Genomic DNA, 19,138 nt, shown 5'->3' on the forward strand with positions numbered 1-19,138 from the left:
CTCCAGACTTCAGAGATCTTATTTTGGATCAATTTTCCTTTTGAAGTTAAATAAGTGGTAAGAGAACAAATGTCCCATATACTAACCAATCTTTGAAATTAACTTCCCAGTGAGATGCCTAAAACTAAATTAAATGTCCTTCTTTGTTAGTGTTTTTATTTGACTGAGCTTTTAATGCATGTCAACTAGGAGGGTATTCTTTAAAAAAAAAGTGAACATTTTTATTGCTACTTTTATTGTCGTATTTCACTCTTCTTTTTGCTTTATTTTGATTGTTATTTATAGTTTTGTCCTTTCTTTTATTTATTGTTATTCTCTAAACTGTTCCAAAAGCTTGTTAGCTCAAGCACAACTTATACCATTTCAGTAAATAAAATAAACCAAACCTAGCACAGTCTGCAAAAATTTATATTGTGATTCCACATCTTTATTACAAAATTAGTCTATGGCAATCAGATTGCAACTTCTCTTTTTCTGTTGCAGCCCATCTTCCTTTACATTTTATGCTGTTTTTCTGACTCAGAATTAGCTTTTTATATTTACTAAAAAGCAGCATAAGTTATACATAAAGAAGGGTTGGTTGTCTAGATTTATATAATATTAAAGTATTGATTTTATAGATTTTGGCCTCGTCTACTGTGTGACCTGGCTACTAGTTTTAGGTTTGCTCACTAAATCCTGATTAAACAAATCCTGTGGCTTAGAGTAATATGTGTGAACTCTTTTTCTATATGCAGGATTAGAGAAAAAGTAAGAGCTTCTGAATCTTTCCTGCAACTTTAGATTGTCCTCTATAAATTTTTTTTACCAACTATTTCTAGAATTCAAGGTCAAACCTAAAAGAAAATCTTTCAACTGAAAATGGAGACATTTATTTTTTTATTTATTTTTAAGATTTATAAGGATTCCCGACTCAGCTGTGACTCTGGGCAGCAGTACTGCTGCTCCTCATTTTTATACAAAAACAAGCTGAAATTCTTCCTTTTGATTTTGTTTAGGGATTTCTGTAATTTGAACCAGGCTTTTACCAAAAGATAAAACAACAAAATATTGGTCTGTATTATCATAGACTGACAGCTAATCATTGTTTTTCAGGAGCTCCCATTGTTATTCCTGCTCTTTGAGAAAGTAGTGTTATGAAAGGATAAGTATTGAAATCCATAGAGTTTACTTCAAAGTGAATTAACATTTCTAATCGGAAGAAATTATTTTGTTATATTCTGGGATAGGAGTGGGGTAGATATGAGAAGCTGAAATGCTGTGAGTTCTCACTTAATACAAACCTGATGATGGGTATTAAATGTGCCAAGGCAGTTAGAAAAACTACATGTCAAGGATTTGGAAAACCAATTCAAACTGGCTGCTTTATCCATCCATCTGTTCTAGGGAAGTCATTCACCAATTTTCAAGCTGGTTTGATATCTAAGCCAAATGACAGTTCCCAAATTCAGAAAGTCCTAACTCTGGCAAGATTTCACACACACACACACACACACACACACACACACACACACGCACACAGAGAGAGAGAGAGAGAGAGAGAGAGAGAGAGAGAGAGAGAGAGAGAGAGAGAGAGAGAGAGAGAGATGACCTTGAGGAGAAAGTAAGAACATCCCATTTAAGACTTTGTCCCTTGGATGAACAAGTCCTGAAATACTCACAATTCTTTTATAATGCTCCTATTAGAGAAATGCTTGGTTTCAGTTAATAATATTCCATCTCCTCGGGTTTACATGCCACCCAGATGTATTTTATTTACATTGCCTTTATCTGATCAGTATGATCTTATTTATCTTTATGTCATTAAGTTTTTGTTTTACTATTTGTAAAACACATCACACCTTGAGCATACCAGTTTACCATTGTTGGGTTATACCATGGTTTTTATTTGCTGTGTCACACTTCATTTTCTTTCTGTTTCTGAGATGGTATTTGTCTTGTTTTCTTTAAAGTTAATACTATCTGTTTATTCTTCAGTGTACTAATTTTCATAGACTTTAAGAAAAGAATAGGTTTAGAAATTTCTTCTAAGAAGAACTTCAGAGAACTTCTCACAGACAGACATAGGGGTATTACATTTATTCAATTACAGCCAGACAATTATTTCTCCGGCTGTCTTGAGCCTGTCTGGCTACAGCATTTCAGTTTAAATCCAAAAGATTCTTGGAAGGAAGTCCTTGTAACTTCTCAGTAGTTACTGAGCACTAGGCAGAATCCTTTGCTGAGAAATATTCAAAGAAGAATCTCCTCTTTTTCCTTGAAGTGATTCAAATAATTCACCCATCCAATTTTTCTGCCCACAAATTTGGTGCATTATTTGCAAAGATCCTGCAAAGCAGAGACATCTTCAGAAAAGCGAAATCCAGAATGGCAGCACTGATCATTTTGTTGTGTCTGCCAACTTGAATTTTTTGACAACCCACTCCCCACCCAAGGAGCCTTTGCTGCAAAATTATTAAAGGCAAATTATAACTGGAAATCAGATCTATATAAATTAGATTTTATTGCTTTCTCTTCCTTGTTGTCTGATGTCTGAAAGGCAGAAACAAATACAACAATTGTGTTGTCTACTGACATTTAGAATGGGTTTGTGTAAGCTATTTGAGGAAGTCCAGGTCAGAAAACAGACTCCTGAATCCTAGTTAGAACTATACTTTATTTACAGCTCTAGTAAGAGAATTTTGAAAGCCTAAGTTTTTCCTTGCCTCCCTTCCTTTTATATGTAGTGCAGTGTTCCTCAACCTGGCTGGAGAATTCTGGGAGTTAAAAGTCCAGGCATATTAAACTTAGCAGGATTGAGTAACACTGTTCTAATGAATTAAAAAGGCATGATTATTGTCCTTTTTCTTACACTTTCACTTTGTCCCAAGCTTAAAATAAGCTTTTCCTCATCTATTCCCTTGCTTCTCCAATGTCATCTCCTTGGCTTTCTCCAGTTTGAAATCAATATCCCCAGTGCTGATTTTTCCATAACAATACATATATTTGAACCATTTAAAGTATTTATGCCAATCTATTCCTAACCTCATTATTATATGTATAGTGCATGTACAGTCCTTAATGGTCTTCTTCTAACATATGTATAACCATTTGTCAAGACAGTATGGAAATATTTTGACAATTCTGACAAGCTTCATTGCACTGATGAAGCTGCTTGGTTTGTCAGCCTTTGGGATTTGGCAATGCCCAAAGACAGCTGCAGCATTTCAACAAAGATATATTTAATGATTCTCCTGGGTGGAAGAAATGCAGATTTCTTCCTAGCACAAGAAGCTGTTAAGCAGTCCCAGCAGAAATAACTGGCTTACAACATGAGTGCAATAACCCTTTGGGAATAACCATTTTGTTTCTATTTCTCCTCCATCACCATTGCTTTCTACACTGAATTAGCCAGTGTTGATTGCCCTGATGGTGTAGGATAAGGTAGCAGCGCAAGAAAGCCATAGAAATAGTTTCTTATGTTGGCAATTCAGCACTCCGTATCTCAAAATGCCAGTATCTGTGAATTGCAAGTTAGTCAACTCTGTAAGCCAAAATGGTGGAAAGAATTAAACCTTTCCATTTAGCTTATTCATGATTTTTTTCAATAAAGCAAGTTAATCAATTATTGAAAATAGATCTACATTTATAGTTGCAGTACTTGCATTATGGCAGCACCCTCTGAATGTGTATGTCATTGTTCAAATTTCTGCATTGAAAAAGAATGGATCTTTGCTCCTAAATGGCTCTAAAACTCAGCATGCATTGGTATCAAATAGCCCCTCAGTTATATCTAAACCCAAGGCATGCAGTAACAATTATTAATCACATAAATGTTATTTGGTTTGATAATTTTTCTGGGTTGACAGAATCTTCCTTCATGGGGCTGGTGTATTTTGGAGGGGGATATTTCTCTGCAATGTATATTACATATAATAATATCATCAGCATTAATATGTGTTGTCTAGTCAACTTTTGTACAAGAACTTTCACTTATATTGATTATGAAGGTCCAACCGAAAATGATATTCTAATATGCTGGTCAAAGTCTGTAACAGAATTTGCCTAACTGTGTTCTGAAATTATTTATAGTCCAATGGACTTGATTTCTCTGTTTGCTTATTTGATTTCTATTTTTTGTTTTTCCAACAGTCAGTGTGGCTTAGAGTGATTTAAAATGCAAAACATGGACCAAAACAACATTGCAGGATCCAATCTGGGTCGAAGAGGTTTTGTCTTCTGAACAGCTGCTAGAGAGAAGATCCCTGAGGATGAAGGCTCCAGTAGGGGTCCAAAAGCTTGGAAGAGAAAACTTCTGGTCCTGGTGACCGATCCAGATTGGATCCTGCAACATTATCCTGGGACACGTATATTTGCCTTCATTCGGCAAAACAACATTGGTAAATCAAGATTTGGGGTTAAAATTAAATACTGAAAAAAATTACTCAGGAAAATCCTGGCAGAAAGTATGTGCTTTAACATCTTCTTAAATACTGAGAGGCCAAATGTGCACTCAGTAGTCTGGAAGCCACACAGGAGAAGATCCTTTTGGAAGATGGGCACCTCTTGGCATCAGGAGATCTTCAGAAGGGCTTTTTCTTCATTTCTAAATAGCTGAGGAAGTTCATAGTGGGAGCAATTCCTTAGACTGTCAGGCCAGAAGCCATTAAATGTTTGAAAGGCAATATCAAACACAGGAGGCACTTGGAAGCTAGTTTAGATAGTTTAGTACAAACACCATTTCTGAACCTTCATTGTTCAACTAGGTAGCCATTGGATTTTTCATCAACTGTGGCTTTCAGGCACTTTTTAAACATAGCCCTATGTACCATTGATTAGGTGAGTGAAAGGAAGTTGCAACTAAGGCATAGATAATTGCAGGGCCATATTAAGACCAACTGATGCCCTAAGTACAGCCAGAAAGGGTTCCCCTTGGCAGAAGTAAAACTCTAACACCATGAGATGGGAACAAATGTGATATTTGTTACCATCAAACAAAACTTTTAAACTTTAGTCATTCATCATGCCAAAAGCAGCAATTTTTTTACATTGCAGATCCAAGTTGAATAAATCAAGGAAGGACAATTACAAAAAACCAAGTAAAGTCAAGTGTGGTAGTGAAAGAGTTAAGGGGAAATAGGGGGGAAATTATGTGGTGTCCCTCTTTCCTTGATGCCCTCAGCATATACTTATGTTGCTTAATGGTTAATACAGGTCTGTATAATTATTGCTGGAAATAGTAGTGTAACACACTAATGTAATTGTGCAGATATACTCCTCCCTATGGCTGTTTTTTGCCAATATAGTGGCAGGTGGAGATTAAGAATCACTCCTAACTGCAAACATGTTCCTCATGGAAAAATATCCTCCCATGCAGAGCAGGATTCAGCCTAATTCCAGGGACCAATTTTTCCTTACCAACAGCACCTCCACATTGTCTGGATTACTTTCACCCTTTTTTCCCTCAACCCCCAACCATCTCATTATTGAAATTGCACAATATTCAGGAATACTGATTGCTTCCTTGGACTTACAAGCTAAGTAGCAGAACAGCAGAGTGTCACTAGCATCTGGATAACTCTCCTTTCCAAAGTTCCAGATGGCCGCCCTCAGTAGTTTGATGTTAACGTCCAATTGTATTTACTGTCTGATAGTTAATGTGTTATTTATATGATTAGTATAGTGGGATGTTGAAACAATAGAAAGGTAATCATGTTGCTTTAAAAGCTCTGCTTAAACTCAGAAAGTTCTGTCATGTCAATTAAGAATTGTTAATTGTCCCAAATGATAATGAGATAATTAATGTGTTGCTTTTAGGATTAAAATAATCAGAAGATATACAAGTTGACATGGAAAATGTGAAATAAAACTCAAGCATATATGCAGTGCAAATTTCAGGAATACTTCTAAAGTATACTGAATGTAGCATTATAGCTCCTAATCAGAAGAGTGGGATATTTCTTAGAAAAACAACATTTCTTCTAGGATAATGATGTTAATTACAGAAATTCAAGCAATAGGGAATGCATAATCCATATTGACTTTGAATAGTTTGGGGAGAAATTATTACTTCTGCATATTTTCAAATTGTAGATGTGATGTCTAACTGAGTAGACTCTGAGCATTAATTAGGAAAACTACTTAAAATGGAACCCATCAATTTATGCTGGATTTTATTGCCAAGATATTAATATAGTTATTGCTACAAGCATAAACAAATTAAAGAGAAAATAAGTCCCAGAGTGAGGAACTTAGTTATAAGCAAGCATAGTGCATCTGAAAGTAGTTTATATCTCAATACTTACTGTCTGGATTAAATGAAATGTAAATTGGATTGCATGATAGGTGCTAAAAATTATAAATTATAATGAATATGTAGAGTGGTCTATCAATGTAATATCTAGATTATAGACATTTGGATTTATATAATTTAAATACAGAAAGTAAAGCTTTAAATTCTTGTATCTGTTTTCTTTGTTCTAGAGCATCAGGGCATCAGGACTTATTCTACTGGAGACTATTCTATTTGGATCACTGCTTCTTTATTTTCCGGTGAGTTGTGCTATTATTTCATTTATTTGTTTAAAATATTTATAGCACCACCACCAGAGTGTTATGGCAAGTGACAATCCATTGGAAAACAACTAACAACAACAACAGTTAAAACAATATAAACTGAATTTATTTTCATAGCATTTTATTTCTTCCTCTTTTATATTCTATTCTTAAAATGTAAAAGACAAGACATTAAGCTATACCTCTAACTCACTACTTATTCTTCCAATATTTCACAGATGAAAATTTGAAACACATTTATTCACTTATCTTCTCACCACCATCACCCCCCCCAAAAATGCTGTCGGAGTATTTCTCCTTCATATAATATTGAAGGCTTCTGTATCTTCTCTGTCTTTCCAATCCTGCTACCCAGCACAATAATTCCTTCTGGAATAACTGATTTTGTACTGGTTCGGAAGAACAAAGTCCTATTACTAAATGAGACAATGGCAAATATTTTTTAAACAAAAAAATATTATTAGGGATAAAGCAAATCCTTGCAATACACAGAAGTTGGCACATCTGGGAATGATATTCCAAAAAGCATCTATCTACCCTGTACCATCATGATCATTTGATAAAAACTTCATTTGAAATTGATATAAACCGTATGGATATGATGCCCCAAAATACTGGCATGATGATAACTTTGAAATAGTTCTCTAGAATGATTGTGTAAACATTTCATTGGAGTCCTGAATTCAGATGGCCTGACATTTAGAACACAGTAGTTCTGCTTAGAAATTGTTGAAAATATTCATAGCTTGGATTGTAGGTTTTGGCAGGGGTCTGTTCTCTGAGCTTGCTCTTTAACTCCTGGACATTTCGTTACCAAACTAGGTAATATCTTCAGCGGGTTTGGGGGTGAGGTGTCTTATTTGTTCTGGATGGTCGGTTGGTCTTGTGACTGGTTGAATCACAAGACTGATTCTGATCTTGTGACTTTGGACTTCTGATTGGTTGCTGTGAGGTGCATATTTCAACTGGTGAAGGGGTGGTCAGTTTTGTCATTGGTTGGTGATTCGGATGGTCCATTTCCTTATTGTTCATAAGCTGGTTCTAAATCAATGTATCGCAGTGACAAAACCAACAGACCAGCCAGGCCAAGTGAACCAGACACTTCACCTGAATACCCCACTGAAGATGTTACCTAATTTGGTAACATCCAGGGGCTAGAAAGAAAAAATATCTTGGAAATCTTATGGGATTTCTGTTCATGTGCAGGAATCCATGAGATTTGGAATGATGATTGGGGCAATTTTAGGCATTGATTAAAATCCATAATGGATCCTGGCATATTTATCTGCAAATGGGGCAAGAAACCCATCATAACAGCATGACACAAATTTCATACCTTTCTTCTAGTGACATCTTGATGCAAGCACAAAGAGGTCAAGTGTGCATTGTAACAACACTTGCTTTGGAATTTTGGTTTCAACAGAGTTAGGCATGGATGACTATGGTTTTTGGAGCCTTAAAATATTGATAGTTTTCCAAGTGTAGATACTTTTCTTTGAGAAAAACTAGAAACATTTAGGGTAAAATAAAAGTTTTCTCATAATAGAAATGAAGTTTTCTTCTCTTTGGACTTTCTCTGTCCCATCTTCTTCTCCAGCATTGGGAATTTTGATGTTTCTGCTATCATTTAAGATTAACCACTGATTAACATGTTTGTTAATAATGCTGTAGAATGTTTGTTTATTAAATTTATTTGCCATCTTGTTTCAAAGTGATTCTGGATGGCTTACAACCATGAGATAAATATTTCTAAAATGATAAAAATGGAATTACAATTAAGATAAAACTATAGTTAAAAGATGGGGAGGAGGGATCTGGATGCATAATGGGGGTGGGATTGCTTCTTAATTGATCAACTATCTCCATTGCCCATTGGGGCCCCAAGCCATCTGGCAGAAGCAGGTCAAGTTGAATATTTACACAAATAATGATTAAAATTCACCACATGTATAGCTTAGTATAACAGTAAATTATTCTTAATCAAAAATAAAAATCCAAGTTTTCAATCGTATCTTGATTATTCCAAATAAGGAAATACAGAAAATGGATAGCTCTATAAAGATGTCAACTCGCTACGCAACAGCTATGAAAAGAGCAATTTCATGCTAGAGATCATTAGGAAAGTATTGAAAATAAAATGGCCAATATTGTAATACCCTTATTCAATTCTGTGGTGCATCTCCATCTGGAGCACTGAATGAAATTCTGGTTGCCACATTTAAAAAAAAAACCTCTGACAGACCTAAAACAAGGACAAAAGAGAGAAATTTGCATTACCCTGGGCCTTGAACATCTTTGTTATCAGAAAAATAAAATCATGCATGGTACATAGAAAATGGATAAAATTATGCATGCTACAGAGAAAATGGATAATCTCTCTCTCTCTCTCTCCCTCCCTCTCTCCCTCTCTCTCAACATTAACCTAATTGGAAGCGAATTTAGGGCATCCAAAAGTATTTGTTCATAAAACTCATAGAATTCATTCCATGCAATTTGTTGGTGACCATTATCTTAAAGGTAAAGGTTCCCCCACACATGCGTGCTAGTCATTTCTAACTCTAGGGGCTGGTGCTCATCTCTGTTTCAAAGCCAAAGAGCTTGTCCAAGGACGTCTCCGTGGTCATGTGGCTGGCATGACTAGATGCCAAAGGCGCACGGAACGCTGTTACCTTCCCACCGTAGTGGTCTCTATTTTTCTACTTGCATTTTTACATGCTTTCAAACTGCTAGGTTGGCAGAAGCTGGGATGAGTAACAGGTGCTCACTTTGTTATGTGGCACTCGGGATTCGACCCGCCAAACTGCCGACCTTCTGATCAACAAGCTCAGCGTCCTAACCCACTGAGCCACTGCGTCCCTTGACCATTATCTTAGAGGGCTTCAAAAAAGGATATATTCATGAGAAACAGATCTGTCAATTGTGGCCTGAAAACTCAAAGTTATCTTCAGGTTGGGAGTAGTGTTTCCATTCCATAGTAGTGTATACTAGTTCCAGGAAAATAATTGTGTGTCAGGAATATGTTTCCACCACCTGCCTGTAAATACTCCAGAAGCATCTAATTGGCCACTGTGAGAAACAAAAGGTTGGTCTAAGAAGGCTCTTGATATGATTCATATTTTCATGCTTTTAAATGAGAGTAAGAAACTGATTAGATTTTAGATTTAGATTTAGATTTCCAGCCACAGTAAATCCTATTTTATTTATACTCAAGGAATATCAAGGAAATGTGTGTAAGCTGAAATTTTCTATGGCTCTCCCTACCTTTACCATAAAACAAGAAAACTGTCTGCATTTCTTCTTTCCGAAATCAAGCAGCATGTATAGTGAGCTGATTTACAGTGGGGGGAAAGGTTATTTTTATTGTATGTGGGTACACTGTGAAAGAATGCAGGAAAGAAGGATAGTTGTTTTGGCTGGAACACCTACTTTTAAAGAACAGATGGTTTTTCTGGAACATGTAAATGAAAGATGTCACTAAACACCTTAGCTTATTTCTGGCATCATATGGTTCTGAGAATCATATGGTTCTGGGGAGCTTATAAACAAGATGACAAACAAAGGGAACTGCTGCTAGATTGCAGAGGCTGGAGAAGAAACTCACAGACAGTTCATGGCATATCAAAACTGAGAAAAATTATGCGTGGAGATGTGCAGCTTCTGTTATTTTGAGGGCTGCTTTCCAAAGGTAGGGCAAGTTAGGAGCCATTTAGGGAGAGGTTTTCTGGTGTTTTATGGATATATATGGATATCAGTAGGGGGCCACAGAAAAGATGCTGGCAGTCAACATTTGGCCTCAGGTCTCAACTTTCTGCTATTTGTTGATGCTTTTTCTCGGTGCATATCAAAGGGAAGATTATAAGTAGGAATTTGGGCTCTGACATTACAGAACTACAATATCTTTCCTTGAAATAATCTCCTAGCATCAATGTTGTTGTTGTTTTCTTATCTCATGCCAGTTGGTGTGGGAGCTGGGTGCCAATCTCACTGTACCGTAATTTCACTGTACTCTTTAAAAGCAAAAGGGATACGGATTATTTGAACCAGCTCCATATTACTAAGGGTAAGGTCTTGAACGGGGGCTGATGGCATTTTTCTGCCTTCCAAAGATATCAGGGAAACCTCTGTATTTCAAAGAACTCATCTTTTCAAGCTCTTTTCTGGTGAACTATAAACCTCTATACGCAGCAATCTAGGGGTTAAAATTGTCTTGCTAAGCAGAATAGACTATTGACTGATTGGGCTGCCAAATACCAATTCTTTATTCATTTATCAACAAGCAAGGTTTTTTTTTAATGTCTAAAAGATTGTAATTTGGGTTAGAACTTCTACCAAACTTTTACATTAGACTAATATAGTTGGAAAGGCAACTTTGGTTATAAATCTATATTAGGAAATATCTGGGAGGAAGGAAGAGATATATACAGATCTACTCAAGTATGATCACATACAAATGTGCTGATGCTACACTTTTCTATTAGACAGCTTTGTTTTCATCCTTTTGCTTGAAATAAGTATTTGCTGTTGTCATCTAAGGTTTATACATTCATTATAAAGCTTTTTTGTTAATATATACAATGAGATTTATATGCAAAATATTTTATATTCCGTCTTTATTTACTGTCTGTTTCCAGTTTCAATTTGCATAATGACAATTTCTCCTACATAGTACTCTGTAGATATGTTGAACTGCATTTCAGTAGTCTCCCAGCAAAGGGTGATTCTGACCCATCATAAGACTGGGATGTTCATTAGCTTGCCATGGTTCTTTTCATGCCCCTATTTCAAAAGAGACTCAAAAATTTACTTCCAGCATGCTCCTAAATACTTCCAGTATCTGCTAGTAAAAAAATTCAGTGGCCTTGCAACCTATACCCTCCCAGGAAATTTGGCCTCTCTGCAAATGAGAAGACCTGAGTTTTCCATATATCATCTGGTATTTTTCATGAACATGCAAGGCAAGTGAATGGTTAACTGGAATTTTTGAAGCACCTAAGCAACTTATTATAAATATACTTTAGACCAATCTTTAGAATCTCTAGAACCAAAACCAATCATAAATCCCAAGAAAACAAATCAAACGAGGTAGGCAGTGATGAGAAAAAAAGAAAAACTCAAACCATCAGGAGATGCAACGAAACATACCGACGGACAGGCATAAAAGTCTTAAATGCTTATATACAAATGCTCAAAGCTCAGGAACAAACAGGGTGAACCAGAAGCAATAGTACACGAGGGAGGGTATGACATAAGTGGCATTACAGAAACCTGGTGGGACAAAACCCATGAATGGAATGGACTGATGGATGGATACAAAGTGTTCAAAAGAAACAGGTATACAGTACAAAAAGAGGAGTGGGAGTTGCACTATTTGTAAGAGAATGCTACATATCTACAGAAATGCACATGATCAAAGATAAAATCTCTCCAGAATGTATATGGGTCAATATAAAAGAGAAAAAAAGTGACATTGCCATAGGTGTATATTACAGACCACCCAACCAATCAGAAGAAATAGATGAACTCTTTGCCAACCAGTTAAGCAATGTATGTAGGAAGCATACCACAGTAGTAATGGGAGACTTCAATTATTCAGATAACAACTGGGAACAAACTCTGCAGCGAGTGGGAGATCAAACAGATTCCTAACCAACCTAGCCGACAACTTTGTCACCCAAAAACTGGAGGAGGAAACTAGACATAAAGCTATACTGGACTTAATTCTTACTAATAGAGAAGAAGTGATAGAGGGAGTTGAAGTTGCCGGAATCTTGGGTGAAAGTGACCATGTCATACTGGAATTTAATATAATGCAAACACTAACAATAGAAAACAACCCAACCAGTGTCTTAAACTTCAAAAGAGCTGACTTTAAGAAACTCAGAGTTAACCTAAGAAATCATATGAAGAACTGCTACAGGATTTGGGTTTGGCTAGTCTAAAGAAAAGAAGAAATAGGGGACATATGATAGCAGTATTCTAGTATTTGAGGGGCTGCCATCAAGAAGAGGGGTCACATTCACCAAAGCACCAGAGGACAGGACAAGAAACAGCGGTTGGAAACTGATCAAAGAGAGAAGCAACCTGGAATTAAGGAGAGACTTCCTGACAATTAACCAATGGAACAACTTCACTTCAGAAATCATGGGTGCTCCATCACTGGAGGTTTTTAAGAAGAGACTAGACAGTCAATTGTCTGAAATGGTATAGGTCCTCCTGCTTGAGCAGGGGGCTGAACTAGAAGACCTCCAAGGTCCCTTCCAGCTATTCTATTCTATTCTATTCTATTCTATTCTATTCTATTCTATTCTATTCTATTCTATTCTATTCTATTCTATTCTATTCTATTCTATTCTATTCTATTCTATTCTATTCTATTCTATTCTACTCTACTCTACTCTACTCTACTCTACTCTACTCTACTCTACTCTACTCTACTTTTCAATGTAGGCAATGCCTGGCAGTTTTATTTCATACTCAGAGTTGCTTTTCTTTTTGATTGATTGATTATGTGCCAAGAAGTTGTCATCAGCTCTTAGTTGACTATACAGATAGATTTCCTCCAGGATGGTCTGTCTCTAACCAGGTCTTCCAGGTCTTACAATGATTTACTGATTACCATTGTAACTAAGTCTTTCCACCTTGAAAAAAGTGATGCATAGAAACAAAAATGGCCATTCTTGAATGGGTGCAAATATCTACAATGACCACTTGACACTTATAACTGTCCCAGCATCTCCTGATCAAAATTTGAGTGCTTGACAAGCAGCATCTATTTACAATAGTTGCAACATCCCAAGGTCATGCAATCACCATTTGTGACCTTCCTGGAGGGTTTCTGAGAAATAAAATCTGGAGGAACCCAGATTAGTTTAATGATAATGTGATTTGCTTAACAACCACAGCAAAAAAGGTTGTAAAACTGGTGTGACTCAGTTAACAACTGCTCAACTTAAAAAATGGAAGTGTCAATCCCAATGCAGATTGTAAATTGAGGACATTGAAACAACCTACCAAAAGTGACCACTGCAGTATGCAAAAAGTTAACATACATTTGGAAAGCTGTATAAAACTTTAAAGTATACTTGGATGAGTTGGGTTGTTATGACTATATTTTATTTAAATAATGTAAAATAAGAAAGCTGCATTAAAAAAGCATATCTTGGTGGATATAGAATAACTTAATCAATTGTGAAAGTTTGATAAGTTGTGTAAAAAGTTTATGTATAATACAATAGAAAATATAAATTTTCCATTATTTAAAAAAATGTTTGAAAAATTAAACACTTTGGAGATATGTATTTTTAGACTGATCTAAAGAACATCTGTACATACATATTGGATCATAAAATGTTCCACTGTAACCCATGCAACCTGCCATAATTTGTTTAGGATCAGTGTTCCAGAAACATAGCCCCAATTAAAATGAATTCCAATTGAAATGGGGGCTGTAGGGTCGCCAGGATGGTTTTGAAAATCCAATCCACTAACTTTCTTTAGAATTTGTATGAGTGACCTTAAGCAACTTTGCTTCAGAAACCATTAATTATTGTGATACTTATTAGTTGAGAATGGCATTTAAGGACACTTTTTCTTTAATACCTGTTCCCCAGAACAGCTAGAAAAATAATTAAAAGTTCTGCACTTTGATTTTCCCTTCACTCCCACAGTTTACTCTCCTGTAATTAATTTTACACATCTGAAATAAGCTTTAATATTATTTGAACATTTAAAATGCCTTCAAATAACCAACCAAATTATCTGGAAGATAAAAATTCTGGCTGTTATTTTCATAATATTTTATATGTAGCCTACGCTATTTTCACTGACAAATGCACCAGGACAAATTAAGCCCAGAATTTTATGGAACTGCAAAATGGTGGCTAGAGATCACAATTAGGTAAAGGTAAAAGTTCCCCCGCACATGCCTGCTAGTCGTTTCCAATTCTAGGGGCCAATGCTCATCCCCGTTTCAAAGCTGAAGAGTCAGCGCCTGTCCGAGGATGTCTCCGTGGTCATTTGGCTGGCATGACTAGATGCCAAAGGCGCACGGAACGCTGTTACCTTCCCACCGTAGTGGTCCCTATTTTTCTACTTGCATTTTTATGTGCTTTCGAACTGCTAGGTTGGCAGAAGCTGGGATGAGTAACAGGCGCTCACTCTGTTACGCAGCACTTGGGATTCGACCTGCCAAACTGCCGACCTTCTGATTGACAAGCTCAGCATCCTAACCCACTGAGCCAACGCGTCCCTTCAGAGATCATAATTACCACACCTGTAACAACTGGACAAGCAGTTGCTTGAAGCTAGAAGTTATGTATTGTCCACAGTATGTGTAATGTATTGGGCCTTTTACTTGAACTGTTTTCACGTGTCTTTGAATGCTGCTTGAGATTGCTGTGTAATGGTTGCTGGCTGCCCAGACATGCAGTCTCCAGGATGATCATTGGTTGGCTCTGGGGTGGGAATAGGTTCCTTTAAACCTATTGGCTGCCGCCTAGTGGCCAACCATATAAGTAGCTGCATAGAAGCCTCTGTTCTCAGTTCTGTTCCTGTTATTACAATAAAGCAATGTTCCTGTTTGAACCCTCTCATCTCGACTCCTGCTTCCCAAGAATCCACTACACAACACTGGCGACAAAGGTGGGATCCTGCTTCTTTGGAAGAGCTGAAAGTCACTAGGGGATGAGGCCAGCTATGCGCCTGGCAGGGAACGCATTTCCCCCCCCTTCGGTCAGCCTAGCAAGCCACGCTAGCGACCACCCGCCTTGCTGACCAGTCCCAGGGCATACAGAAGAAGCAGGACAAGGCCCAAGCCATGAAGAATTCCCAAAGATGGTGAAAGTTGAAAAGCTTGAGGAGTTTGAAGTTACTCACCCAGAGAAATGGGCATCCTACATCTCGAGGGTCGAAAACTACCTCTGCACAAACCAAGTCACCAAAGATGGACTTGAGGCCACAACACTCCTCTGTGGACTTGCGGGCCTGCAACATTCGATATCACGGAGCACTTGGTCACAATGATGCAGCTGGAGTCCGTTACTTAAACGGACCTGAATAAATGGCTTGGCGACCATTTCCAGCCCTAAATGTCAGTGATAGCTTGTAGGCATGCCTTAGAACAACGAGTTCAACAATCCGGAGAGACGGCAATGGAATTCATCGTGGCTTTGAGACAAGCTTTGTGCCTGTGCCAATTTTCGGATTTAGAAGAAAGGCTTTGAGACTCACTCATCTGTGGACTTCAGAGCAGGGAGCTACAACAGAAACTCTTTGCAAAAGAGACTCTGTTGCTCCAGGAAGCCTTAAAAGAAATCATGGCGGATGAAGCTGCCGGCGGAGCCATGAAAGCCATACCAAAATCACTCAGCACGAGGAAGCCGTGCACAACGAGGATGCCGATCTCCCAGAAGACGTTGACTTTGACCATAAAGTTGACAAGATCAAACGACACCACAACAAGGAACCGAAGACTCCTTACAAGGCAGTTCCTTTTCCTCGGTGTACGGGCTTTGGCGGCTGCCACCAATGAGTGGACTGCAGGTTCTGGACAGCCATGTGTCAGGCCTATGGGAAAACCAGCCATATCACATCAGTCTGTAGAGGTCGCCAGAAGGACCGCCAATCGTATGTTCTGATCAGGAGTGGTACCGGGGCCCCAGGGCAGCTTAGTGTAGGGTTTTGTTCCAGCCATCGGAGTGTTTGCTGCACGGGAGCTCACTGTCCCCTTAACCCCAAACTGCGACTTCAAGTCGAGCTGCAAGGCATTCCTTGCAAGATGGAACTGGACACTGGTTCAGCTGTGTCCATCATTTCCCTCAAAACCTTCCATTTCATCTGCAACCTCAGCAAGAGGTGGGCCAAGCTTAGGCCATCCAACATTATCTTGACTGACTTCCAAAACTCCCGAGTTGCCATCAAAGGCAAGGCCACCTTGGCCGTCAAGTTCAAGGGGTTTTTGGGGCCTCTGGATGTGATTGTAGTGGAGGGCCAGAAAATGAGCTTAATAGGGATTGATTGGTTTGATGCTCTGGGCATCCAAATCACCAGAATCCACCGAACACAAGTGGCAAACTTGGCATCAGTATACGAGGAGTTTGCGGACATTTTTGACACTAGCCTGGGAGAGTACGAGGCCCCTCCGATAGCCTTTAAACTTGATCCTGCTGTAATGCCTATTAGGATCCAAGCCCATAGAGTGCCATTTGCGCTTAAACATAAAATTGATGCAGAGCTAGACAAGCTAGTTAGTCAGGGGGTACTACAGCCCGTAGATGGAGGTGAATGGGAAACCCCAATTGTCACACCACTTAAGACCAATGGGTAGGTCAGGATTTGCACTGATTACAAGTGCACCATAAATAGGGCACTTAAGCAGCACGCATACCCAGTGACAGTCATTAGCCACATCTTGGCATTGCTGCAAGGGGGGACCATGTTCGCTAAATTAGATTTGGCACAGACCTATCAGCAGTTGCCTGTGGACAAGGCCACAGCGGCTGCACAAACCATTATAACCCACAGGGAGGCTTTTAAAGTCAAACGCCTCCAGTTTGGGATTAGTGTCACCCCTGAGATTTTTCAAGGAGCTATGGAGCATACACTTAAGGGCATTCCGGGGGTTTGCCCCTGTTTCAATGATGTAGTCATTGCTGGTGAGTCCCCTGAGGTGCTTGCAAGGAGGCTCAAAGCCATCCTACAATGGTTCTGTGAAGCGGGACTTAAATTAAAAAGAAACAAATGTAACATTGGGGTCCCTTCCACTGAGTTCCTAGGATTCCATATTGATGCTGAAGGCATCCACCCATCTGAGTCCAATCTGAAGGCCATTCAGCTGGCACCTAGCTTTACCATGCATTCCTTCCTAACAAGACCACAGTGGCAGAGCCGTTACACTGGTTCTTAGACAAAAACACCTCATGGAAGTGGACCAAGGTTCACGAAAACAGCTTTAAGGCAGTAAAATCACTACTGTCCTCCAATTCAGTGCTCACCCACTTTATAGAGTCATTGCCTGTATGCATTGCATGTGACACATCCCCTTATGGGGTGGGGGCTGTCCTAAGCCATTTGTCAAGTGATGGGACTCAAGTCCCCATTGCCTATTATTCAAGGACATTGTCCTCAGCTGAGCGCAATTACGCTCAGATTGACAAGGAGGCCTTGGCCATTGTGGCTGGAGTGAAGAAATTCCATGATTACTTGTATGGCAGGGAATTCACGGTCTTCACTCACCACAAGCCACTGCTGGGGCTATTTACTAGTGATAGGCAGATTCCTCAAATTCTGTCCCCTAGGATGTTAAGATGGTCCATTTTCATGTCAGCCTACAGCTACAGGCTGGATGACAAACCCGGCAAAGACATGGGCCATGCAGACGGCCTTAGCAGGTTGCCACTGCCACAGGTAGAGCCAGATCCATTCCAGCAGCTCGCATTTTGTCAATTCAGGATTTGCCTGAATTTCCCCTCCATGCTGGGAATGTGGCTGCAGAAACTGCTGCAGATAAGGTTTTAAGTACAGTCTTGTCATGGATTGACACTGGATGGCTTGAAAACAGCCCTGGACCTAAGTTCCAGAGCTACACACATAGACACGAGCTTTCAGCCCACAAAGGCTGTATTTTATGGGGGAGCAGGGTTATTGTTCCCAGTTCATTAAGGAACTGTATACTTCAATCTCTGCATGAGAGACATCTGGGCATAGCCGGATGAAGGCATTGGCATGAAGCTACCTATGGTGGCCAGGGTTAGATAAGGCTATTGAGGCCCAAGTACATGGGTGTTACACGTGTCAACAGTCCAGACCAGAAATGCCACATGCTCCTGTCCACAGATGGGAGGAAACTCATACACCGTGGTCAAGGATTCACATTGACTTCGCTGGGCCCTTTCAGGGACAGCTATTCTTGACAGTGGTCAACAGCCACTCTAAATGGCTGGAATTAATTCCTATTCAACCATGGCTACTGCTAGACCATCCAGGTGCTTAGAAAGCTTTTTGCCACACATGGGCTAAAGGACGTCGTAGTATCGGACAATAGGGCCCAGTTCACAGCAGCAGAGTTTCAAGCCTTCTTGAGGACTAACCTCATAAGGCATGCTACATCAGCTCCCTTTCACCCCTCGACTAATGGGCAGGCTGAAAGTATGGTGCAGACTACAAAGGAGTCACTCAAGCACATATTGACTGGAGATTGGCACCATAGGCTGGCTGATTTCTTGCTTTGCCAGCACACTACGCCTTGCACAGCAACAGGCAAGAGCTCAGCAGAGCTTCGCTAGGGAAGAAGGCTCATCACAACATTGGACAGATTGCATCCAGACTGGGTGGCAGCAAACACCTCTCACCCAAAGCCTCCAAGGGGATTGCAAGTGGGTGATGGGGTGTGGGCCCAGAAATATGGGCATGGGAACTTGTGGGTGCTGGGTAAAATTGTCAAAATCTCAGGCCCTCTCTCATATGAGGTGGCTCTGGATGGGGGGGCGAGTCATTCACCGCCATATTGATCAGCTGCAGAAGTGATTCACAGAACGGCCATAAGGTGAGGACCTCACAACAGGTTCACTCCTAGAGCCAGAAACCG

The 19,138-nt window shown here is 39.2% G+C and overlaps 1 protein-coding gene across 1 annotated transcript in view; it reads left to right on the plus strand.

Annotated features, from left to right (window-relative positions):
• Positions 1 to 19,138, plus strand: part of GPR158 (G protein-coupled receptor 158) — a gene marked incomplete at both ends in the record, with an annotated part of 172,116 nt that overhangs the window by 121,811 nt on the left and 31,167 nt on the right. Inside the window, 1 exon segment of the mRNA XM_083378725.1 lies at positions 6,463 to 6,531. Coding sequence (XP_083234851.1) covers positions 6,463 to 6,531 — 69 coding nt within the window.

Source organism: Vipera ursinii (assembly GCF_947247035.1).
Source record: "Vipera ursinii genome assembly, chromosome: Z".
NCBI lineage: Eukaryota > Metazoa > Chordata > Lepidosauria > Squamata > Viperidae > Vipera > Vipera ursinii.